The 26701-nt window shown below is 39.0% G+C and overlaps 1 protein-coding gene across 12 annotated transcripts in view; it reads right to left on the bottom strand.

Annotated features, from left to right (window-relative positions):
- Positions 1-345: 345 nt before the first annotated feature.
- The window catches only part of Pafah1b1 (platelet-activating factor acetylhydrolase 1b, regulatory subunit 1), a 58981-nt gene continuing 32625 nt past the window's right edge, over positions 346-26701 (bottom strand). For 11 of the 12 annotated variants that reach the window (XM_087574634.1, XM_087574636.1, XM_087574644.1 and 8 more), the window contains 9 exons: positions 18498-18582; positions 18189-18263; positions 16790-16996; positions 12211-12379; positions 11247-11349; positions 10176-10404; positions 8889-8990; positions 5622-5778; positions 346-4125 (listed from right to left, as the gene is read on the bottom strand). In XM_087574634.1, the coding sequence (XP_087430760.1) occupies positions 4052-4125; positions 5622-5778; positions 8889-8990; positions 10176-10404; positions 11247-11349; positions 12211-12379; positions 16790-16996; positions 18189-18263; positions 18498-18582 (1201 nt within the window). In that variant the 3' untranslated portion in view covers positions 346-4051. The remainder of the gene's footprint in view (positions 4126-5621; positions 5779-8888; positions 8991-10175; positions 10405-11246; positions 11350-12210; positions 12380-16789; positions 16997-18188; positions 18264-18497; positions 18583-26701) is intronic. The other variant, NM_031763.3, reaches the window with a different exon arrangement.

Consider the following 26701-nt stretch of genomic DNA (forward strand, 5'->3'; position numbering starts at 1 on the left):
TGGGCAGGGCCCTCATCTCTGGGATTGAGTCTTTGTTTATCTCTAAGAGGCCAGTTTACAGTCAAATGTCAGAATGTACAGCTGGAGGAGTGTGCGCTTAGCTGTCCAATGCAGTTAGTTCCAGGTTGGCTCAAGCCTATGGCTACAAGAGCCCTACAGGCATGCTGCTCCCTCCAGATAGGGAGGGGGTAGACAATAGCATTAAGACAGTGGCAGCACAGCAGCTCCCAATAACACCGTTGCTTATGGCCAACTAACCATCTTTCTGTTCCTGGTGCCAAGCCTCACTTCCTACCAAAATCAAAACCTCACCCCCAATACCCATCGAAAAAACCCCACCAGATCTAGTTTTATAGGCATTTAATAGTTTACCAATTGGTACAATAAGATTTTTAATATGCAGAAAACATGAATAAATTTTGTTTTACACAGTCTGAGAGCAACAAATCTTACTGTAAAACACAAGAGCAATATTATATACATTCCTTTACTGATTTTTAAAATTGTGTCGATATCTTCAGTGAACTCTTACAATCTGGGGAACTGTTTTTTCCAATTACCACCTCTGCAACGTTCATATGAAATCAATGCTTGCCTTCATGTCAGTGTCAGGATCGACTTCTAACTCGTAGAGTTTGTGTTTATTTCTAACATCTTCAGAGTGAGCTTTGGGGATGCCTTTAGGATAAGCAGGCGAGAAAGCAGCTACTTACATGATACAGTGAAAGGATAAAAAGGCCCGTTTCAGTCGTGACTTGTGAGTCCAGCTTACCCCATCCCACCCAACCCAGCCCACTGGAAAAACCCAAAACCTTTCTTCCCATTCTGCCCATGTTGCTTGTCTACCATGACATCCTTTGCACCATCTAGATTAACCAACACATTGGGTTTATATACAGCTGGACAGGAAGAATAACCATTTTAAGTGCCTTTTCCTTCTATTTCAACTTGTTGCTTAAGGATTATCAAGTCACCACTGTCAACAAACAAAATGTCCTTATTTTTAAATAGTTTTTCTTTAAATTAAAAAACAAACAAAAAAAATAAACTTTAGTGAGTGGTATTATCGGAAGTTCACAAAGAACAGAAAGAGGCAAACAGGAGACTGGGCTTGGTGAGCCTAAAGCCAAAGCTTCCAAAGGACTAATAGTGCATCACGGCCCGGGACGGCTTGCTAACACTAGTGATTGTGGGTAGTGCTCTGAGCACACCATTGGTCACACCACATGCAGACAAAACAGGACGGTCTTAGTCTCCTAAAGTGCAAGATGTCATGTCAAAAGCAACTATTCTCCAGGTCACGCCTACACAAACCTCTGCAGCTTGCACTCTCCATGCGGTTAGGACTTGTTGGGCACGCTGTGCTATAGGTGGCACTGGAATGTCTGTTTACACACACAATCAACAATCATCCAAGTACACAATTCTATCAGCTTTTTATTTCTTAATAAGCAGCCAATCTGACTCAAGAAAGTAACAAAGCAGCAGTGAACCGCTAACCAATTGATAAAGTCCTCTACTTACAACCAAAACCAGTAACTTTATCATTGTCCTTATCCCAGGCAAGGCACAGGGTTAGACAGCAGACAGAGAAAACAGTAACGTAAGAGTAAGGGCATCAACAGGGCAGTGTCAAACAACAGTGCAAGAAACCTTTGCAAATCCGATGCCAGATGTGGATGTTGCCCCGCCACCCTTCATTATTCAAACAGGGCTCGTTATGTTTGGATCCAGCTGTGGACCATCCCTGAGATTCAATGTTTGCTGCTGCTTAGGTGGAGGATGTCTGGTAACTCAGCTAAGCAGCAGGCTGTGGCAATCTCCCAAGTGAGGACAGCTTTGTTACAGAGCACTCCCTCCTCCGTTGTCAGAGTCACTGCTTCAGGGGAGGAAACCCAGGTTGCTCCTCTACATTGGTACCATTCTTTATTGTTTCTATGAATGATGTCTAGATGTTGTGGCTTACCCTTAAACAATTCATGTTGCTACATGCTAAAACTGAATTAAAAGACAAGACATTTTAACACATACAAACAAATGTTAAGATGCACCATTTCTATGTATTTATATTCTTGAAATAGGACAGGAAATAGCAGCAAATGAGAACAAAGATATTTTCCATAGCTTTTGGAGAAAAATCCAGTCAGAACGGCTAGGAGAAAAAGACTTCTCAATGTAAGCAAGGCTGTGAGGCAATGTTGTCCTAAAAGCTAACCTACAGTGTTTACGGAATCATGATGGAGTTTTGTCCTCAAAAATAGCCACTTACTTCTCAAAACACTTTTCCTTTCTAGAGAAATCTGAGGAATATTAAGACCAAACAGGTGAACAAACGAAAAGGACACAGGCTAGACAGTAAGCTGCTGCTGCTACAGCCTAATCTCTTGTGTTTATCTACAGGACATTAATTCTCACCCTTTGTCCTTTCAGGAATCAAATTTCCATTCAATACTTAAAGGGACATTTTAAAAAAATCCTCTATTATACAAACGAATAAAATACAGTCCAGAAAAGAATTACCATTGTTAGACTGTCATTGTTATGTATGTCACTGTTGCTGTTAACTTTTCAAATTGATTTTCTTAAAAAGAAAAAAAAAGTTGGTTACCTAGGCGATAAATTCTTTATTAACAATTGACAATGGAATAGTGTTCCAAAAATTCTCTTAAACCTACTGTAGTAACTCTGGACCAAAATATACAGCCTATCAGGAATGTGTAAAATGGTGAATGGCCCATTAGAGGGGAGAATAAAGTGACTTTCTCTCAGCTTAGAAAAGCCCCTTAGAGTCAGAAGCATCACAGAGTTTATTCTAAAGCATGGCTGTGGTTGGTATTTATTTCCCCAGCAAGAGTCACTCTAGGCTTATTTTTTAGCACGTCCTCAGAAACTCAAAACCCAACAACATGGAGGTTGTATGTGTGTGATATACATATATAGACATATCCACTTACAGATAGGCCCATATACTTATAAACATTTACATATAAACAAAAGATGAAGAGAAAACCGGTATATTTCTATGCACGCTTCAATAAACCCTGTCACTTTTTTTATAACTTGTAAGTGAAACAGTCCAAATTGTTACCAGGTTCATGTTGGAAACTGTTTCTTCCACACCTTTAAAATGTGCACGCAGCTTTGTCCTCTTTGTCCTTCTGACATGCACATTGCACATCCCTAAAAACATCATAAACACATAGTGATTTGTACCATGACACTCAATGGGAAGATCAAAGTCTACTGGGGAGTCATATCACTATACAGTCCAACAGTATGGAGAACACGACTTGTGTGTCTAGTGTGGAGAAGAGAAGCTCAGAGTAGGACAGTGTCTCCTGACCTGTTTACAGAGCAGTGAGACCCAAATGAAAAAGGATTCACTAGTTAGCTGCTGAGATTTTTCTTGAGATTTACGATCATTTTCTTACAGAAATAAACCACTAGCCTTCGCTTGATAGGTGCCAAAACAAACATATCCTATTGATTTGGCAAAGGGGTCATGACAAAAACTTCAATGTGTAATCCCCATTACACAGATGGAGCAAGAGACTCTGAACTGTAGTCTTACCATCTAACCCCCTTAAAGATTCATTAAGCACACTTACGTGATGTTACATAGATACACATTTCAGAAAAAGCCCTAATAACCACTTTCCCCAAAATGAGGCCATCAAGTCAGGCACCAACAGATAGCAGGAAGAAAAACAATAATTAATAATCCAACATAAAATGACACTGTCAACTATTCAGTTTAGTGCCCTAGTTCAATTTATTCAACTTCTGCCCTTGTAGGCCTGGTGTGACCAATGCCAGCCCAGGTTTTTAACCCCTATGGTACTTCTAGACAACATATGTAAATTTACAGTATACAATTTGGATTCACCATGCATGAATACTTTGTGTGTAACATTTAATAAGCTCAATCTACATCCAGAATAATTTACATGAAAGGACAATATTTATTTAAACAGAGCTCAAATGGGGTAACCATGGTATCATCAGAGTGCATCCAGAGGAAAAAAGGGAGGAAGAACCAAATGTGACTCAATCAACGGCACTCCCACACCTTTACTGTTTGATCTACACTGCCAGTAACCACATAGGGTGCCGTCTTATGGAAATCTGAAAGACAAAAGAAAAGGCTTGTTTTTAAACCATACCCAGCCTGGCAGAATTTTTGCTTTTGTGTTTTAAGCAGTATCTTTACTATAACCCCAGCAGGCCTTGAACTTGATTTCCTCCAGGTCAGCTTCCCAAGCTCTGGGAGTCCATGAACCTCTGCTTCCACACCTGCATACGAGATCCACGATTTTCTCTGTATACATTCCATCCATACTGCTACAATCACTAAGCTTACCAACTAGGTTGGGGAATTTGAAACTCTACTATTAAATTCCTGTTGACGTCACCAGTATCATCCCAAACAATGTTCAAATCTACTAGCAAGTGCACGCTCAGCCACTACATCCGTTTACTGAATGCTGTGCTTCAGGGTTAGTACTAATGCTTGACATGGGCAACCAATACAACACATCTGCCTAATTTACCAAGGGCTTTATTGTCACCATAAGGTCCATCCATCACACCCTAGTACATTACAATTTACTGAATTCACTCTTATAAATTCCAGATGATACTGAGGACATGACATTTATACCATTCCCTAAGTTTCTAGCACATGGTGGTATACAGTACAAAAGTCCTTTTTTTTCTTTGCTTTCTTAAACAACAGAGTCCTGCCATGTGTCCCTTGCTATGTACATCAAGCTGGACTCAAATCTAGGACATAATCATCCTGCTCTGCTGCCCAAACTGGGGAAAGTGTCACCACACTCCCAGATACGTTGTCTGCCTGTCTCTGTGAGTGTGTGCATATACGGAAAGGTCAGAAGACAACTCACAGGAGCCAGTTCTCACTTGTCATTGTTTGGATGTGGAGATTAAACATAGGTTTTCAGGCCTGTCCAAAAGCACTTCTACCTGCTGAACCATCTTGCTAGCCGTATTTGTTTTATTTTCCCCCCTCAAAACAGGGTCTTGCTATGTAGCTCAGGCTACATTTGTTATTCTTCTACAGTATTAGGGATTGAAACTAACATCTCAGTCAAGCTATGCTAGCTGTTATACCACTGAGCGACATCGCTAGCACTTAAGCCTTTAATACAGTTCCTCACGGTGGAGCCAACCATAAAATTACTTCGTTGCTACTTCATGACTGTAATTTTGCTAGCTATGAATCATAATGTAAAAATCTGATCTGCAACCTCAAAGGGGCCTCAACACACACGTTGAGAACCTTTACGATTTCTTTTAAAAAATTTACAATAGGAAAGAAAAATACCAGGCAGTTAGTAGGAGTGATCAATCAGTAAACACCCTTTCACAAGTCTAGTTTCCAAACCCAATGCACAACAGAGAAAACAGTATTTTAACTATAAGCTTAATTCTAAAAACAGAAGCTTAAAGCCACCGGCAGGAACCCACAAGGCTGAAATAGGCCTTTTACCCTTATAGAACTTGGTCACTTCTTACCTGGGAAAGTTGACAAGGTTACATAAAACTGCTACATCTGCCACTCCAAAATGCAAATGTTCAGAAACCTCACAATGTGTACATACCCAAGGAGGTAACAAAGTGTTCATGCGCATTGAGGGTCTTCATGCATCGCTTGTTCTTGTAATCCCATACACGGAGGGTCTTGTCATCAGCACAACTCAAAATAAACTTCCCCCCAGAATGGAACAGAACTCCACGTACCCAATTATCATGACCCACCTTAAAGACAAAAAGGTATTTGACTTATTTAACATTTGGGATAGAACATATTTTAATACTGAAACCATATCTATCAGTGTTTTTCTTTTTTCTTGACAAGGTCTTATACAGCACAAGATAACCTTAAACTTCAGGCAGGTGCTACCACACCCAGTTCTTGTGGTACTGGGGACTGAACCCAGGGTTTCTGTATGCACGTAGATTCTACCAAGTGAGGCACAGCCCCAGAAACCGCCACCTTGAAACAGGGTCCCATGTAGTTGAGAGGTGCCTAAACTCACTGACCTTGAAATGATTCTCCTTGCTTTCACCTTGGATGCTGGAATCCTATGTCTGGTCCTGTGCAGTTTTAACCCAGAGTTCTATGTATGCTATGCTAGGCAGGCACTCAACTAACTGAACTATATTCTTAAGACACACTAGTGTTCTTTCAAATTTTCATTATTACTTTTTTTTTTTTCCCCTTCGGAGCTGGGGACCGAACCCAGGGCCTTGCGCTTCCTAGGCAAGCGCTCTACCACTGAGCTAAATCCTCAACCCCTCATTATTACTTTTTAAAATTAGTATGTGTATGGGTGTTGTGCCTATATGTATACCTGTGTAACACATTGAATGCAGTGCTCTCAGAGGCCCAAAAGAAGATTGGATCCCCTGGAACTGGAGTTGTAAGCTGTCACATAGGTGCTAGAAAACAATTGCAGATGCTCTGGAAGAGCTCTTAACCACTGCTAGTGCTTTTAATCACTGAGCCATCTCTCCAGACCCTTGATGCTATAATGATAATGATGATGATAATGATAATAACAATAACAACAACAACAGTTAATTAAAAATTGAGAAGCCAAAGAGATGACTAGGCAGTTAAGAGAATTTCAGTGAGCCAGAAGTTAGTGGTATACACACCCTTAATCCCAGCACTCAAGCAGAGGCAGGTGGCCTAATCTAGAGAGAGAGTTCCAGTACATAGAGAAACCTTGTCTGAAAACAAAAAACAACAAAAAAAGCAAACTGAGGAGCTGAGGAGCTGACTGAGCAGTTAAGTCCTCTTTTAGAGGACTGGGGTTGGGTTCCCAGCATTCAGTACAGTCACACACAACTGCCTGTAACTCCCACTTCAGGAGGAGTCAATGTTTCTGGCCTATTCAGGGACTGGCACACACATTTGCATAAACACATGAAGAGATACAAAAGTACATTAGAAAACACAATAGAAAAATGAATTGAACACGGTAGTGCGCATTCAGTGCTTGGGAAGTAGAGGCAGCTTGAATCAATCTGAGTCTGTGGACAAGCTGGTCTACATAGTTAAGTTACAGGAATCAAAAATCAAAAAAACAGGGGTTGGGGATTTAGCTCAGTGGTAGAGCGCTTGCCTAGCAAGCACAAGGCCCTGGGTTTGGTCCCCAGCTCCGGGAAAATAAATAAATAAATAAATAAATAACAAAACAAAAACCACCCTGTCTCAAAAACAAAACACGAACCAAACAAACAAAAAACCAATTCAGCAGCAGCAACAACAAAGCCCCATATTTTGCGGCCACACCACAATGAAGCAGGAGAGAGTATCTCAGTATCTACAAGTTGAAGAAACCTAGGAAAAATGGTGGCCATGCAGTTACAGACAGAAGAGCACAAAGATTTTTTTAAAAGATCCATTTTTCCAACATGGTACAAACCAACACAGTTTTTCTGAGAGATGGGGTCTTGACTATGAAATCCTGGCTGACCTGGAATTCTATATAGACCATACTATCCTCAAACTAACAGAGATCCTCCTGCCTCTGCCTCTTGAGTATTGGGAATTTATCTTTTGTTTGTTTGTTTCTTCTTGGTTTTCAAAACAGGGTAACACTGTGTAGTCCTGGCTTTCCTTGAACTCAAGAGATATGCCTGTGTCTATGAAGACTAAAGCTATGTGCTGCTGCCACCACCATCACTGCCACCACCATCTCCAACTGGTCCTTCTTTTATCTTTTAAATTAGCTTACAGTAATGGGTTTTCTTTCAGCATTGTTATACATACTTACATAGCTTTTGATCCTGTCTTGTTCCTTCTCCCAAATTTCTCCTCCCATTTCTCCATTGTACTCTACCTTCCTGCTTCCAGTATTCCCTTCTCAATTAATACCACAGAATACTTTAACATGTTGCTAACATTATATATGCAGACCTAATCAGCACTTAAACCAGCTTCTAAAACCATGAATGTTATAGTATAAGACCTGCTACTAGCTTAACAATAGCCAGTTAGAGCTTCTTTTTTTTTTTTTAAAGATGCATTTATTTATTATATATAAGTACACTGTAGCTGTCTTCAGACACACCAGAACAGGGCATCGGATCCCATTATAGATGGTTGTGAGCCACCATGTGGTTGCTGGGATTTGAACTCAGGACCTCTGGAAGAGCAGTTAGTGCTCTTAACCGCTGAGCCATCTCTCCAGCCCCCCAGTTAGAGCTTCTTAAGCAAACCAGAATATCTACTACCCACCTCCCTTATAGTGAACCTCTAATACTGCTAACATTACTTAAACACCTTTAACTCATTAAGTTAGAATAATTAATTTCACAATAGAAAAATAAACTAAGTACGATAAATGTCAACAAAGAGATGACAGATGAAAAGAGAGAAAACATTTTTAAAAAGTTGAACTGGAGAGATGGCTCAGTGGTTGAGTTTTGTTTGCTTTTCCAGAGAACCCAGGTTCAATTCCCCACACCCAAATGGCAGCTCACACCTGTCTGCATCTCTACCTAGTTCTAGAGGATCTGACACCCTCACATAGACATGCATACAGGCAAAACACCAATGTACATAAAATAAAAACTTTTACAAAAAGTAAACAAGTCTGTAAGAGCTTTCTTTCTCCTCCAGAGTAGTTATTACATAGTGAGCTAAGATCCTACCCTCAGCAGTTACTGGGTTTTATACATTTATTTTCTATAACATTGCATTGTATAAAATAGCACTTTATAAAACTTTAAAGAAGTTTATAAACGTATAGTTATTTTAATCCCAGAACTGAGATTTAGTAAGAAAACACAAGAGTATCTAATCCACAAAGATAAATACACAATGAAGATGCCAAAGAGCGATGATGCAAACTTACCAGAGTCATAAGGCACATGCCAGTACTGACGTCCCACATCTTAATAGTTTTGTCTCTGGAACCAGATAGCAAGAAGGGTCCAGGCTTGCCACTTTTTTTAGTCTATAAAAAACATAAATTATTTTTCCCATACAAAAAATAAGGACTTAAAACAACTTATCTAAAATAATGACATGCATTTGAAATCTTGCAAAAAACATTGTTTTCATTTATTGAAATACATAGTTGTACTTAGCCCACAAAGAAAGATAGGCCCTGCCTAGGTAACACCAAAAATGAAATGTACTGCCCATGTCTTCTGCAGTGAGGTTAGGTATGTATAGCTAAGTGACATACTTCTCTCGTAGCATGAAAAAAGGCCCTGATCAATATAAAGTCTGTGATCAAAAAAGATTTTAAACCAATCAGTATCGTTTTATACAAATTTAGCATCAAACATAGCATATATTATATATTAACAACCACCAGTGGGTAGTATAAAGAATTATTTAGAATTTGAACATTTTGTAATTTGTAATGAGATCATAAACAGAAGATTAATTTAGAGTGAGATCTCTGAGTTAAAGACCAGCCAGGATAACCAGAGCTACATAGTAAGGCCCTGTATCAAACAAACTAACAAAACTTAAAAAAGAAAAAAATTTAGAGCTTTATTAAAATGTATGGGTTTTTTGGTTTAGTTGGTTTAAATTTTTCTTTCTCCTTTTTTTTTTTTTTTAAATTGGTAAGGGGAGGGGTGGAGGGTTATGTTTTCTCATTTTCTCTGTTTTTCTTTTTGAGACAGGGTCTTGCTATAAGCCTTTGGGCCTTAGTTTCCTTAGTTTCCTGAGATGATGCTATCATCTCAGGGCCATCCTACCTGGATTCAAATGGTCAATTTTCTCTTTAGTAGAAAATCTCCAACTTATAACAAACTAAGGGTGAGCTATTTTGTGTAGCTGTCTATATATGTACTCAGTGCTTGCCATGGCATATAGGCAGACATCAAAGAACAACCTGAGGGAGGAGTTGGTTCCCACCTCCTACAAAGGAGGTTCAGGAATCAAAAAGTCATTAAGCTTAGTGGCAAGTGTCTACCTACTGAGCCATCTCACTGGCCCAATAATAACTGATGGAAAAACATAAACACCACTGACAACTGCAAAGAGCCTCAAAACTCGGAAATTCTAGGCTACAGGCTTAGCTGTATTCAGAAACCTTAGACTGAGAATCACACAAGTTACTAAGGCTTTGTCCTACAACACACTAACAAAATCATACAAAGACATGTAATCAATCACACAGTACCTCAGATCCTGTTGCTTCAGAGATGGAAGAATATGAACTTTCTGGAGCCCAGGAAATGCATTCTACCACATGTTCGTGTTCTCGGAGCTCAGCTTTGCATTCCTTTGTTGCTACAACCCATACACGCACAGTCTGGTCATTGGAACAGCTGGCTATCAGAGTGCCGTCCTGATTTGGCCGCACCATACGTACCCATTCTCTGTGTCCTGTGAATGTCTTCACACAGTAGCTGTCAATTTAAGTAGTAGTGTACATTGTGAATAAATGGTAATCATGGGAACACTTTCCAGAAGTGATACAAAATGAGTTTCAAATCAAGATGAGGAGAATAACAATAGTTAGAGAAATTATACTACATCAACAAAATAAATGTAGAATCTTGGTTAATAAAAAATGGGCACTATCCTAAAGTAAAACAACACCAGGTAAAATACGCTGATAGGAAACACCACTAAACACAATGTAACTTAAAAACCTCAAGTCTACTAAATATATACCAGCATATACATTATTTAATTTCTAATTTAAACCCAGATAAGAAAAGAAAAACAAAATTAACAACAACAAAAACAAACCAGAGAAAATAGAAAGTAGATTATTGCGCAGAACTGACTTCCAAGAGTCCTTCCTGCATTCATGTTTACAGTGCATGCAGTGCAGAGAGAGAGAGAGAGAGAGTGTGTGTGTGTGTGAGTGTAAAAATTAATTTGTTGCTAGGGATGGAAGCTAGGGCCTTGTGCATTAAAGCAAGGGTTTTCCCCCTATGCTAAATTTCCAAGTCCTTAAATATATATATATATATATATATATATATATATATATATATATATATATATATCTCAGTCCTGGTGATCATTCTAGATTAAAGATAAAATTACTATAAAAAACTTTTTGAGGGGTTGGGGATTTAGCTCAGTGGTAGAGCGCTTGCCTTGCAAGCACAAGGCCCTGGGTTCGGTCCCCAGCTCCGAAAAAAAGAAAAAAAAAAAAAGAAAAAAAAAAAAAAAAAACTTTTTGTTTTGTTTTTATAATCTTTTTTTTAGCTGATGTTTTCCAACAGAATCTGCTTACCCAGTTTGCACTTCCCACATTTTTATAGTTTTATCCCTTGAGGCAGACACTATATGATCTCCATTAGGCATGATGGCTACTGAAGAGACATTGTGGTCGTGGCCTAAAACACAAAATACAGCAAAGTGTTCAACAGTTAACTGTGGGTTTTTACCATGGTATTTAAAAAAACTACAGAAAGTTCTCTTGCTGAGCTTTATCTAAATGACAAGATTATTAAAAATGTATTACAAAAAAAGAGGTAAGAGGCAGAATCTGATCCAATATTTAGAAGTTTATCTTTGATGTTGATTGTTCATAGAAGATAATGCATTGATATTTCATAAATAAGATTCATATTCCAAATTAGCTATGTTTTCTGGAAAAGCTCAAGAAAACGGAGCCAGGTGTGATGGTATATACCTTTGACCTCAGCACTTGAGGGAAGTAGAAACCGGCAGATCTCTGAGTTCAGGCCAGGCAAGGGTACATTGTAAGACCCTTTTCCAAAAAATTAAACCAACAAAAGTCAGTATCTCTTATCTACCAGATGGTTTAAGAATGAGTCATTTTATGGTTATAATTCTATGCCATAGGCACTATCCCTTTTATTTTCCAGATGAAATAACCTATGGCCACTTAAAGATACTGTAGCAACAGACTCTGGCTTCTATTTTCCACACTGTTCTCTTGACAAAAAACAAAATGAAAAGGAACCAACCTCCTCAGTAGATTGCCCGTTTCTCTTGGACTAAAATGACCTGGCAGTTTTTCTTATCCAAATATACTTGAGAATACAAATTAGTACGTCACGCAAACCTTAAATGCTCTTAACAGAAAACTTCTACGACTAAGGCTTGTTCATCAAGCTTTCACAACAAAGCAGACAACTAGGAATTAAATGTAGGGTACCCAAACATGACTGGAAAACTATTTCTTCTCTTAAATGCCCTTTCTGAGATTAAAGTACTGCCCTCTACCTTACCGTGCATGGTTCTGATGCATTCAAAACCCTGAAAATCCCATAATTTAATCGTCATATCTGCAGAACAGGAAGCCAAGAGTTTGCCACTGTGGTCAAAGGAAATGTCCTGTACAGAATCTGTATGCCCCTTGAGAGTTCGCTCAAAATCTCCAGTCTCATAATCCCACACCTGTCAAGTGAATAGGAAAATGGTTAATACCAATCCATCACTTCATTTCACAGTTATACTTAGTTCAGTCTGGCGTCTTACTAATTAGCAAATAAGTAATCTATGTTAGAAATATCAAATCTTTAAGTACAAAGTGACTTTTCTCTACAGAGAAAAACTGATTCTCCAACTATCTAAAAGACCTCAGTGTTACATGTGTTAAGTTTTCTACCACTTCGTTATGTTAATGAGAAGGTACAGAAAGTCAACTCACACTAGTCTGATAGTAAGTTCTAGGCATAAATAAGAAAATTCAAGTGCAAAAAGATGTATTAGGAGCAACATATGTAGAACAGTAGACTTAATTTCTCAATTTTATTAGAGCAGATATTTAGAGGACTAAAAAGAAATGATAAACTACAAACTATTCCTGAATCGAGTGCTCATGATTAACAAAACCATCCCAACCACCCCTTTTCAAGACAGGATTCCTCTATGTAGCCTTGGCTGTCCTGGAACAAACTTTGAAGACCAGACTGGCCTAAAACTGAGAAATCCACATGCCTCTACCTACTGAGTGCTGGCATTAAAGGCATGTGCTACCAGGCCCAACTTTTCTTTTTTTAAAGATTATTTATTTATTTAATCTATGTAAGTACACTGTAGCTGTCTTCAGACACACCAGAAGAGGGCATCAGATCTCATTACAGATGGTTGTGAGCCACCATGTGGTTGCTGGGAATTGAACTCAGGACCTCTGGAAGAGCAGTCAGTGCTCTTAACCACTAAGCCATCTCTCCAGCGCCTAAGTCTCATTCTTAAAAGACACTTTTCTAAAACAGAAACTATGAGTTAACAAGAATGAATATTACACAAATCACTCAAGAATACTCTTGGTTATGGTGGCCAAATCATAATCTGACTTAAAAATTAAATACTGATTCTGTGCGCTAAACTCAAACAGTTTGGTCCATTCTACCTACAGTGAGTACAATTTTAAATGTGGTAGGGAATGCGCGCACACGCGCGCGCGCGCGCGCGCGCGCACACACACACACACACACACACACACACACACACACACACAGAGATTTGGGGAAATAGACAATATTTAAAAAAGAAGTTACAGGGCTGGGGATTTAGCTCAGCGGTAGAGCGCTTGCCTAGCAAGCGCAAGGCCCTGGGTTCGGTCTCCAGCTCCGAAAAAAAGAGGGGAAAAAAAAAAAGTTACTAGGCAATACATTTAAAAGCCACCATAAAGGAAGCTAGGAACCTACACTGATCCTCTGTAAGAATAGCAAGTGCTCTTAACCACTAAGCCATCTTCCCCAGCCCACATTTTAAAAACTTAATCAAAACAGTCTGATAATTGATAAACTATTAATCCCAGTACTCAAGAGGCAGAGGCAGGCAGGCTGATCTTTTTGAGTTCCAAGCCAGCTTGGTGTACAAAGCAAGTACAAAACAACCAGGGCTTGTTACACAAAGAAACCATGTCTCAAAAAACAAAAACAAACAAACTCCAGAAGACAAAAAAGAAATAAAACTAAAACCAAAAAAAAAAGGTTGGGGGGAGCTGATAAGCAAATATAAAAACTATAAAGGAATTTCTAGTATGTATATGAAAAATACAAGTTTATATCTTACACCTCAACAATGTATTTTTTCCCTAATTTTACTTTTGTTGTTTGTTTTGAGACAAAGTTTTATTATATAGATCATATGAGCCTTAAACTCAGAGATCTGTTTGCCTTTGCCTCATAAAAGATAGTACTTTTAGGTGTGCATTATGTGCCCAGGCAGAATGGTTTGTAGAGTAGTCTTGCTAGTAGCCTAAGCTATTTCATGAACCATCTGTTTCACTCTGGAGTGCTGGGCACATATCATTACAATGAGCTCTGAACAAATAAAACCTTTACCTTCAATCAAACGTTCGAACACATCTTTATGAAAGAGATCACTGTGTGTTTAATTCTGTGCTTGCAGGGGTTGGGGATTTAGCTCAGTGGTAGAGTGCTTGCCTAGCAAGCGCAAGGCCCTGGGTTCGGTCCTCAGCTCCAATTCATTCATTCATTCATTCATTCATTCATTCATTCATTCATTCATTCTGTGCTTGCTTAGCTAGATTCATCCTTAGGTATATCAGGAGTTTATTTTTATTTTATGAGACAGTGCTTCAAGTAGCCTAGGCTAACCTCACATTTTTTATATACCTGCTAATGAACCTGAATTCTTTCTTATTCTTACTATCTCTGCTTCCTAATGCTAGGAATAATAAACATGTGCTCCCACACTCCAAATACTATTCATCTTTAAATTTTTATATGTTATAAACATGTCTGATTGTGGTGTCTATGTGTATGTGTGTGTGCACAGACAACTTCTAGAACTACTATATCCAGCCATTTTACTTTTTATTTAAAGGCAGTGTCCCACTAAATTTTAAAGTCCTCATGTAGTCTACTATTGTTTAAAATGTAGTAAGAATGCATACTTTCATTATCACTGGAAATAAGTTGTCAAAAAGATAAAACGGGCAGATGAGATGGCTCATGAGATAAGGAAGTTGTTGAACAAGCTTGGCAACCTGAATTCAATCCTTAGAACCCACATAAAAAGTGGAGAGAAATGACTCTACCAAATTGTCTTCTGACATCACCATAACCACTGTGGGGTATGTGTGTACACACGCGTACACACGCGTACACACACACACACACACACACACACACACACTACCCTGACAGTTCCCAGCATCCAAGATGTATGGTTTACAACTTCCTGCAACTCCAGTTCCAGCAGACCTAAGAACTTCTTAGATCCACAGGCAGGCACATGATTCACATGGAGGCCCTGAGCCTCCAGGTTCACATAAAAATACATAACGCATGGTGCATGATGACTCACACTTTTAATTCCAGCACCACAGAGGCAAAGGCAGGAGGATTGCTTAAGTTTGAGGCCACCTCAGTATACATATTGAGTTCAAGACAGTTGGGGCTATGTAGAGAGAGCCTGTCTCAAAGGAAAAAAAAAATAGTAATAATGAAAAATTAAGTAGACTATACTCTATTTGAAGAAATGGTAAAACAGTCATGCCTGCATCACAGGCAGGACTACTGTTGTGATATATACAATGACATTTTATTAAACATTTACAAATAAAACAAATGGTTCTTCATATAAAATAAGCCTTAAAACAAAGAAATCCGGGGTTGGGGATTTAGCTCAGTGGTAGAGCGCTTGCCTAGGAAGTGCAAGGCCCTGGGTTCGGTCCTCAGCTCCGGAAAAAAAGAACCAAAAAAAAAAAAAAACAAAAAAAACAAAAAAACAAACAAAAAAACAAAAAAACAAAAACAAAAGAAATCCATCTGTATTTTATCTTTCTATCTTTTTATTATCGTTTACATAACTGTCAATTATAGGTAGATTAAAGAAATCTGTACATTACTTTAGGCTAAAGTTCTTTGGGAGACTGGTTTTGTAAAGTAGTATTTTTACTGTCTGTTTAAAAATAAGGAACAAGGGCTGGAGAGATGGCTCAGCGGTTAAGAGCACCCGACTGCTCTTCCAGAGGTCATGAGTTCAATTCCCAGCAACCACATGGTGGCTCACAACCATCTGTAAAGAGATACGATGCCCTCTTCTGGTGTATCAGAAGACAGCTACAGTGTACTTATATATAATAAATAAATAAATCTTTAAAAAAAAAAATAAGGAACAAACTTATTTTTCAAGTACAGAAACTTGGAAAAGATTACTGCCCAACTAAATTAAAAACTATATTTGCTCAAATATATCAGTTACTTATTGGAAGAATGCCTCTCTAGAGCTTTAATGAAATTTTAAGCCTGCCTTTAAGATTTAATACCAAAATTACTTAATACAGCTTCAAAAAACTACCTGCCACCAAACGTGACATCCGATCCTGAGTTTGATTTCTGAGACCCTCGTGGGAGAAGGGAGAAACAACTCCTATAAATTGTTCTTTGGCAACCACACATGCCATCACAGGTATACATGCATATACAACAGAGGCAAAACACACACACACACACACACACACACACACTCTCTCTCTCTCTCTCTCTCTCTCTCTCTCTCAAACAACAACAAAGGGAAACTCAAAAACTCAGACCTCCCTAATCTCTGTGTCCCTTTGCTTAGGTCCTTATTTTCAAAATCTTATCTGTCACCTAACTTACGTCAAGTCTGCCTTTCAGAAAAATTCACTTTACTTGGGAGTGGTGGCACACAACTTTAATCACAGCACTTACTAGGCAAAAGCAGGAGAATTTCTGTGAGTTCAAAGCCAGTCTGACAGCCAAGACTACACAGAAAAGACATAGTTTCTCTCAAAAAACAAAAACCAACCAACCAAACCAAAAACTACAAAACAAAAAACAAAATGAACAAACACAAAGCACTTGCCTTAATTGTAGCATCCTCTGAAGCAGAGACCATAACACTGAACACAGGATGGAAAATGACTCGAGTAACTGGACTCCTATGACCACTCAATGCATATTTCTCAGGTGGACGGGGAATCCATTCTTTTGGGTCTCGTTTCTGACCAAGAGGACCACCTGACGTAAATTCTTCTTTTGCTTCATTTAGTTTTGATTCTAATTCCATTACCTTGAGAGGGAACATGATGTCAAATAAAGATGTGCTCTATAATGTATTTGGGTTGGTTTTTTTTTCCCCCTTTAAGGTAGGCTCTGACTATGAAGCTTAGGGTAGTCTAGAACTTAGGATCTTTCTCAATTCCCAAAGGCTAGAGTTACTATGCCCAGCTGGAACTAATTCACTCAAAGACAATTTTCATTTACATTTATTAACAGAAGACCAACACACTTATCTTGCTTGATTTATACCTGTAATTTTTAGGTTTTCTTTTCTTTTTCTAAAAGATTTATTTATTATATATAAGTACACTGAGCTGTCTTCAGACACACCAGAAGAGGGCACCAGATCCCATTACAGATGGTTGTGAGCCACCATGTGGTTGCCGGGAATTGAACTCAGGACCCCTGGAAGAGCAGCCAGTGCTCTTAACCACTGAGCCATCTCTCCAGCCCTTTTCCCTACACCACAGTTTATTATTTATCCTATAGGTAGTAATATTCACAAAAAAACTAATATTTACTGAGCATCTACTAGGTATTGGTTCTTGTCCCTGAGCTAAGATTAATATAGTCGGGCTCATATTAGAACAATGTTATCTATTCTAACTTTGTCTGTGAAGAATATGTATTTTAGAAATGGGATAGTAAGTTACTTTCATCCTACAGGTTAAAAAAAAAAAACAACTCAGAGATGAGACTGACTCACGTAAGACAAATTTGGTGCTCTTTTTCCAGTTATAATTAATTATGTCCTTCCAAGGCATTGGTTCTCAACCTCTCTAACGCTTCGACCATATACATCCTTGTATTCTGGTGACCCACAACCATAAAATTACTTTTGTTGTTACTTCCTAAGTGTAATTTTGCTACTGTTAATGAATTATAAATACCTGATACTATAGGTTAGCTGATATTCAACCTCAAAGGGGTGCAGTGCCACCCACAGGCTAAACAGCACTGTTCTAAGGACACAAATGATTCCTTCAGCACCAATTTCTCAGTCAAGACAATGCAAGGTTAAACCTCTAGACTGTTTAATGTGTATCAAAAATAACCTTAAAACCAAAGTTTTCATGAAGCAAAGAAATGTATTTTTTTTTAAGATCAACCATGAGTATCTGCAGATTAGTAATTATGGCAATATTTTCAGAAAATTTATAAGTAGACATTGAATACAACTGACTTAAGAAAGATCTAGTTACCTTTTTTTGTAATCTAATAACAGATGTCCATTTTTTTTCCAAAAGACCAGCATACTTCTTATCTAATTCTTCATTCTGGAAGAGAAAAAGATCTTTTAAAAAATGGCTTAACAATGATACCTTTAAGACAAAACATTATTAAATATTTGACTATACAGAAAGTGGGAAAATTAAGCTCAACACTAAGTAAATCACAACAAATGGCAAAATTTAAATAGCTGAATTGACCTACTGAACCTTAAGTAAAACTTAACTCATTAACTACACTATGAATAATTAGAAAAATGATAATTATACAGTCAAGCATACCATATCTAGTTCAGCTTCCTTTTTAAAAACGGAATATGCCTCTTCATAGCCATTTGAACGAAGATAATCTGCTATAGCTCGATTTCTGAAAGAAAAAAATTAAAATGAGTCCTAAAAAGACCTTCTATTTGAAGAACTACACTTAATAATTTTTTGGGGGGTGGGGTTGGGGCAGCCCAAGGACAAGTTTCTCTGTGAAACCCTGGCTACCCTGGAACTCACTATGTGAGCCAGGCTAACCTCAAACCTGCCTTTGCCTCCTGAGTACTGGGATTAAAGGTGTGTACCACCACTGCCCAGAGTACTAAATTATATAAATATTTCTGGAAATAAAATAGACATACTTCCAAAATTCAAAAACTTAGGTACTGTTACAATTTATCTGTATTGTTTTTTAGCATCTTTTCTTTTTTTGTTATTTTCAGAGATGCAAGGGACTGAACTCAGAACACTGTACATGCTAGGTAAGTGACCCGCCTCTGAGCTCTAGTCCTGGCCTTTGCCATTTTATCACTTTCTAACTTACTGCTCAGCTTGTAAACTGCAGGCACTCCACAGATATATTTCTATACCTAGACATCAATTGTTAAAGTAGCCATCAGTTTTTCTAGTGTTGACATTCACCTTCTCTTACTATTTGATAAACATACTCAAGCATTGGAGATTAGAATTGAGTTTTGCACAGAAATGTTTTAATGAAACTCTACTAAGAATACGAAGAGATGACTAAGTGGTTATAATTTCCTTGCTGTGCAAGCATGAGGATTGAAGTTTATGTCTCATGTAAAGGGCTGAGTGTCCTATGCCAAGTCTGTAGCACAAGGATATGTAGAAAGAGCCTGTCTGGGGCTTGCTGGCTTCTTGACTAGCTAAAATAGTCTAGCTCCAAGTTGAGAAAGTAACCGTCCTATTAAAGAGGAACAGGTAAAGAGTGTTGTCTCCAGGCAGACACACATGCATACACCATAAAAGTATCTCTCAGGCACAATACCATCTCCCCCTAAAAAAAAAAAAAAAAAAAATTATAGTAAATATTTTAGTATTAGAAATAACTCTGGGGGGGTTGGAGAGATGGCTCAGTGGTTAAGAGCACGGACTGCTCTTCCCGAGGTCCTGAGTTCAATTCCCAGCAACCACATGGTGGCTCACAACCCTCTGTAATGAGAGCTGATGCCCTCTTCTGGTGTGTCTGAAGACAGCTACAGTGCACTTATATATAAGAAAGAAAGGAAGAAAGGAAGGATGGAGGGAGGGGAGAGGGGAGACAACTCTAAATGCCATGCAGTGGTGGTACATGCCTTTAATTCCAGCACTAGAGACCAAGACAGGAGGACCTGGAGTGTAAGGCCAGCCCATGCTACATAGTGAATTCAAAGCCAGTTTGGACTAGGCATCACTGAAAGACCTTATTTAAAAATGAAGCCAGGCAATGGAGGTACATGCTTATAGTCCCAGGACTCAGGAGGCAAAAACAGGCACATCTCTGAGTTTGAGGCCAGCCTGGTCTACAGAGTGAGTTCCAAAACAGCTAGGGCTAGAGTTAAACTCTGTCTTGAACCCCTGCCTCCCCGAAACAAACAAACAAACGAAAGAAATTAAACTATTTTAATACACTAAAAATGCACAAGCTACAAACAGTATATTGTCTTAGAATGACATTTAGAATTCTAATTAAAGGCAGCAAAGTTGAACTATATTTTCATGCTTCTTTTTCATTCTGTCCTGACAATATTGGCAAGCATCTGTGCTCTCCTATTTCAACATTTCCCAATTACTGTGAGCCTTTCGTCACAAAATTATAGAAAAGGTTGATTTAGGAGTCCTCTGTTTAAGCCTTTAAACTAACTTAAGTAGTTAAGAAGTTAAAGTCATGGGGTTGGGGATTTAGCTCAGTGGTAGAGTAGAGCACTTGCCTAGCAAGCGCAAGGCCCTGGGTTCGGTCCCCAGCTCCGAAAAAAAGAAAAAAAAAAAAGAAGTTAAAGTCACGAATTAAACAAAACGTAAATATACATACAATAACAGTACATCCTTTAGCCAATTTTATTTTTTTGTGTGTACTGGCCAGCCTTGAATTTACAGAGATACCCCTGCCCCTGCCTCTGAGCATTGGGATGAAAGACATGAGCAACCATGCCTGGTCCTCTCTGCTTTTGTAAGACAGGATTTTGTGAATCCCAGGTTAGCCAGAAACTAAGGATGACCTTGAACTTTTGATCCTAAAGGCATGAGTCACCATACCTGGCAGATGTAAGGCACTAGAAATCAAATCCAAGGATTGTGCATGATATATCCCTAACCCTACTTAATAGGTCCATATTGCCAATTATATCTAATATTTTAACATAGGCAATCACTATTGTGATTTACATGTTTTCAGAGATAATCTACCTAAAACCTATAGTATTTTAGATTCTGAATTTTTTTCCTGAGGCAAGGTCAAACTACAAAGTCCTTGTTGGCCTGGAATAACTCGATATAAATTCTTCTTGTTCCATTTAATTTTGATTCTATTTCCATAAAAGACAACATGAAGTCAAATGAAGAATCATTATATAAAACGACTCCTTTTTTTCCTTTTAAAGTAGGAGCTCACTATGAAGCTTGGAGTAGCCCAATACTTAAGATCCTGTCTCAGGGGCTGGAGAGATGGCTCAGCGGTTAAGAGCACCCGACTGCTCTTCCAGAGGTCATGAGTTCAATTCCCAGCAACCACATGGTGGCTCACAACCATCCGTAAAGAGATCTGATGCCCCCTTCTGGTGTATCTGGAGACAGCTACTGTGTACTTATATATAATAAATAAAATAAATCTTTAAAAAAAAAAAAAAAAAAAAAGATCCTGTCTCAGCCTGCCAAGTGCTGGGGTTACTATACTGAGATTTAACTATTTCACTCAAAGACATTTCTATACATTTCTTAACAGAGAAGAAGAGCAATGAAGTTATTTCATGTATTACTCTTTTCTGTGTATGTGGGGTGAGGGCATGGGAGTTAGGTCAGGTGGGTGAAAATAAAGACAATTTTAGGCAGTTCGTTCTTTCCTTCTGCCACAAGTTCTGAGGATCTAAACTCCCAACATTTTGTTGCAACAGCACTTTTACCCAGGGTCACTGAACTAGACCTCCAGTAAGATTTTCTTAAATATGGTACAACATTCCCGAATCTTATGGAAGGGATGACACAGGTAGGACAAGTTCCTGGCCAGTGTATCATATGCCAGAGTCCAATGAGACAGGCCCTATGAAATCTAACAAAGTGTTATGTGACCATCGTTCATGATAAAATGTCATCATATAATAATTAATTCAAAAAGGTGGTTCACAATTCAACTATGACTGAGGCTTTTTTTTTTAAGATTTTTAAAATTTTATATATATAAATACACCGAATGGTCTTCAGACACACCAGAAGAAAGCATCAGATCCCATTATAGATGGTTTTAAGTCACCATGTGGCTGCTGGGAATTGAACTCAGGACCTTTGGAAAAGTGGTCAGTGCTCTTAACTGCTAAGCCATCTCTCAGAGAGAAGTCAGAGAGAGGTTACTATGAGCTTCTGCCTACGGCAATGAGAAAGTAAAAGAACAATAAAGAACCACTCTAGCCAGGCAGTGATCCAAGCCTCTGAGCTTGCTGGAGGCAGAGGCAGGCAGTTTCTGTGAGTTTGAGACCAGCCTTGGTCTACAGAGTGAGTACAATACACAGAGAAACTCCATTTCTTTTTTTTCCTAAAAGATTTTTTTAAATTTAATTTATGTACATGAATACACTGTCACTGTCTTCAGATTCACCAAAAGAGGGCATCAGATCCCATTACAGATGGTAGTGAGCCACCATGTGGTTGCTGGGAATTGAACTCAGGACCTCTGGAAGAGCAGTCAGTGCTCTTAGCCACTGAGCCATCTCTCCAGCCCGAGAAACTCCATTTCAAAAAACAAAATAAAACAAACCATTGAGGGGGGAGAGAGGAAGGGAGGGAAACAAGGAGGGAGGGAGGCAGGGAGGAAGAGAGGGAAAGAGAAGACCAACTCTAAATGTAAGGGGGTCTTATGCCTTGGGGCTTAAACTGCATAAAAATGGAAAATGCTAAGTACTGACTTCCCACTCACACCTCTGCTTCATGACTGTAGATACAATGTGACCCACCACCCCACCTTCCCAGGATATAACATGCCCTCAAATTCCTTCCATAAGCTGTTTTTGACAGAAATTTTGTCACAGCAGCAAGGTAACTAATATTTCATTCTTTTATCAATAAATGCTAAAACCTAACAGGGTGAGGCATGCTCTGTAATCTTAGCCCTCTGGAGAAGGAATGCCTGTTTAAGGTACCATCAGCTACATACTGAGTTCTAAGCCAGTCTAGACTCCAAGATATCCTACTCCTACAAACAAAAGCTTAAATTTAAATTTTAAAAAACTACGTTTCAGGGGCTGGAGAGGATGGCTGAGCGGTTAAGAGCACTGACTGCTCTTCCAGAAGTCCTGAGTTCAATTCCCAGCAAACACATGGTGGCTCCCAACCATGTGTAATGGGATCTCATGCCCTCTTCTGGTGTGTCTGAAGATAGTGGCAGTATAGTCATATACATAAAGTAAATCTTAAAAGAAAAAAAATTACACTTCAAACAATTAGAACATTCAACAAAGTAGGTTTTGTTGTTGTTTACTAGCTTCTGTAAATCTAGCATTAGAAACACAGCAAGACAGAAAGACAGAAATGCCTATGATCACTAGTATTTAAAACTGTCCCCCAAACCACCATGCAAATAATGAAAATGCTGGAGAGAAGTATATAGATCACTGATAGAATATGTTCTTAGTATACACAAAAGCCCTGGGTCCAACCCAATACTTTAAGGAGAGGCTCACATTTGTAAATTTCAGTACTCAGAAGAGGCAAGAGATTCTCAAGTTCTAAGTCAGACTGGGGATAGGTACCAAAGTGTTTCTGAACTACACAGTGAAAACTTACCCCAAAACCAACCAAACAAACTACAGGAAAAAAAAGCAAACACAAGGGACTAAGGATGGCCTAGTTGGTAAAGTGCTTATCACAAAAGTCTAAGGACCTGAGTCTAGCATAAATGCAAAAAGTTGAGTGTGGGGTTGGGGATTTAGTTCAGTGGCAGAGCGCTTGCCTAGCAAGCGCAAGGCCCTGGGTTCGGTCCCCAGCTCCGAAAAAAAGGGAAAAAAAAAAAAAAAAGTTGAGTGTGGACAGCAGTTAAGTCTGAAGTCCTAGAGGTGGGGAGGCAGAAAAAGGAGTTTCTGGGACTTACTGGTCAAGTATGCTATGGCTAGGAATGGCCCACACAGACTCATTTGTTTGAACATGCCTATGGGGGCCAAAAAGTGGAATGAAATGGCTTGAATATGCTTGGCCCACGGAGTGGCACAATTAGGTGTGTCCTTGTTGGTGGAAGTGCTTCACTTTGGGGGCAGGCTTGGAGCTGGCTGCCCAAGAATGCCACTGAACCCCTGAACCTGTAAGTCAGCCCCAATTAAATGTTGTCCTTTATAAGAGTTGCCTTGGTCATGTCTCTTCACAGCAGTAGAAGCCCTAATTAAGACAGCCAAGCTGAAGCGAGATCCAGATTCAGTTAAAAGATTCTGCTTCACAAAACAGAGATGGCTCAGTGGGTACTGACACTTATGTAAATATGAAGAGCTGAGTTTGAGTCCTCTGTACCCAATAAAAGTAGGCATGGCTACATGTGGCTGTAACATGTAACAGTGTTTTGGGACAGAGATGGGCAGATCCCAGGAGTGAGGGCTACCATACTTTAAATGCAAAATACACACACACACACACACACACACAATTTTTTTAGAAGCTGGAAAATGATTAAGGACACCCAACAAGCCATCTCTGGCTTCTTCACACACAATAAAAAAATAATAAATTAAAATGACAAAATGGGGTTAGGGTGGAGGTGGAGAGATGGCGTCACAGTTAAGAGCATTGTTCCTATACAGGACCCAGATTAGATTCTCAGCAGCTACATGGTGACTCACAATTTGTCCCATGAAAACCTGATAACCCTTCTGGTATCTTATAGGCACGATGCATGTACATGGTACACAGTCATACAAGTAAAACAAAATACCTCTAACACATAATAAAAAATTAAAAATATATTCTCTGCTAATAAAAATCATTTTTAAACAGTGAAACATAAAGAACATCAAAAAGTAACAAAAAAAGGAAGTCTAATAAAAGTAATGTTTTTGGGGGGGAGGGGGTTGAGTCTGAAGACAGGGTTTCTCTGTGTAATAAGTCTTAGCAGTCCTGAACTCCTTTTTTTTTTTTTCCTTTTTTTCTTTTTTCTTTTTTTCGGAGCTGGGGACCAAACCCGGGACCTTGCGCTTGCTAGGCAAGCGCTCTACCACTGAGCTAAATCCCCAACCCCCTGAACTCCTTTTAATAGACCAAGCTGGGGGCTGGGGATTTAGCTCAGTGGTAGAGCGCTTACCTAGGAAGCGCAAGGCCCGGGGTTCGGTCCCCAGCTCGGGGAAAAAAAAGAACCAAAAAAGAAAAAAAAAAAAAAAAAAAAAGACCAAGCTGACCTCAAACTTAAGAGATCTGCCTGCCTCTGCCTCCAAAATGCTGGGATTAAAGGTGTGTGCTACCACACCCAGTGAAATATTTTTAGAAGATTCATTATCAGAAGTATAGGATGACTAGATGGGATAACTAAACACAGGAAGATTCTGACATTACAATTAAGCTATAAATAAAGGAAAGATCATTTAGAACTCATAAAGACTTCCAGTCATATCCCATCCCCCCTGTTGAGACAGAGTTTCTTTGTATAGGCCTGGCACTCATTCTGCCTGCCTCTGCCTCAGAGTGCTGGGATTAAAGGTGTGCACCACTACAGCTTGACACATCTGGTTTTTGTTGCTGTTTTGTTTTCTTGGTGGTTTTGTTTCTGAGACAAGCCCTGGCTGTCTTGGAACCCACTATGCAGACCAGGCTAGCTTTGAACTCACAGTATTCCTGACTCCAGAGCACTGGATAAAATGGTGTGTGTCACCAGGTCTGGCCTTCTGAATCTTTTTTTTTTTTTTTTTTTTATTAACTTGAGTATTTCTTTTTTTTTTTTTTTTTTTTGGTTCTTTTTTTCGGAGCTGGGGACCGAACCCAGGGCCTTGCGCTTCCTAGGTAAGCGCTCTACCACTGAGCTAAATCCCCAGCCCCAACTTGAGTATTTCTTATATACATTTCGAGTGTTATTCCCTTTCCCGGTTTCCGGGCAAACATCCCCCTCCCCCCTCCCCTTCCTTATGGGTGTTCCCCTCCCAACCCTCCCTGGCCTTCTGAATCTTAAGTTTCTTGAACCTGTTAAGTTTCCTTAGAGAGTACCACAATGCTTAGCTGATAGAACAATTTTTACTATGAATGAATGTGATACATATCCAATATCTTCTACAACACAAGTTAAAACTGACACACACTTTAAGACTCAGTACTGGTCAAGCCATAAAATATGGTTGTTTTTCTAGGGTTATCTGAGCAATCACTTGCTCTCATTCCTCTTTCAAATACCCACTTATCCTTCATTTTTCAGTCAGCGTCTAAATCCAGAAATTACAACTTCTTACTTTTCTAACTGTGTGTGTGTGTTTTAACATTTCCTTTCTTTTTCTACAGCATGTCTGTCTGTTCTTCTAATACAGCACTCTAGAGTAGCATCAAGTCTTCTAGGAAACAGAGTGTTATGGCATAAGAAATGGACTTTAGTCCTAAATGTCAACAATACTGGGTGTGTGCATGTGTATATGGAGGAACCAAATTCAAGCCATTTTGAATAAAACTTCCATTTTGAATAGTTCCTAAGACCCCCCCCCCCTGGGTAAATGACATTCTGGTTGGCAAGTTGAGACATGAATGAGGCAAGTCCTCCCCCCACCCCCTATCGTAGTTGAATAACCCAACTAATGAGAACAGGGTAAAAGTTCCTTAGGAACAAATTACCCTATCCCGAAATGCTGATTGATAAGAAAATTTAACTGTAACTTAGCATTGACGTTTGTGGTTTTCAAGCTTAAAATTAGCTCTATAACATTCTATCTTGGAGACACAGCTTCCCAGTCTGTGCTGCTGTCTGTTCCTGACTGGTCAGTTTTTGCTACCTAATTCAAATAAAAATCTTACTTTGCAGGACACTTGTGACTGCTTGGGTTATTGTGGATTTTCAGACC

The sequence above is a fragment of the Rattus norvegicus genome, chromosome 10 (genome assembly GCF_021556685.1).
Source record: "Rattus norvegicus strain SHRSP/BbbUtx chromosome 10, alternate assembly SHRSP_T2T, whole genome shotgun sequence".
NCBI lineage: Eukaryota > Metazoa > Chordata > Mammalia > Rodentia > Muridae > Rattus > Rattus norvegicus.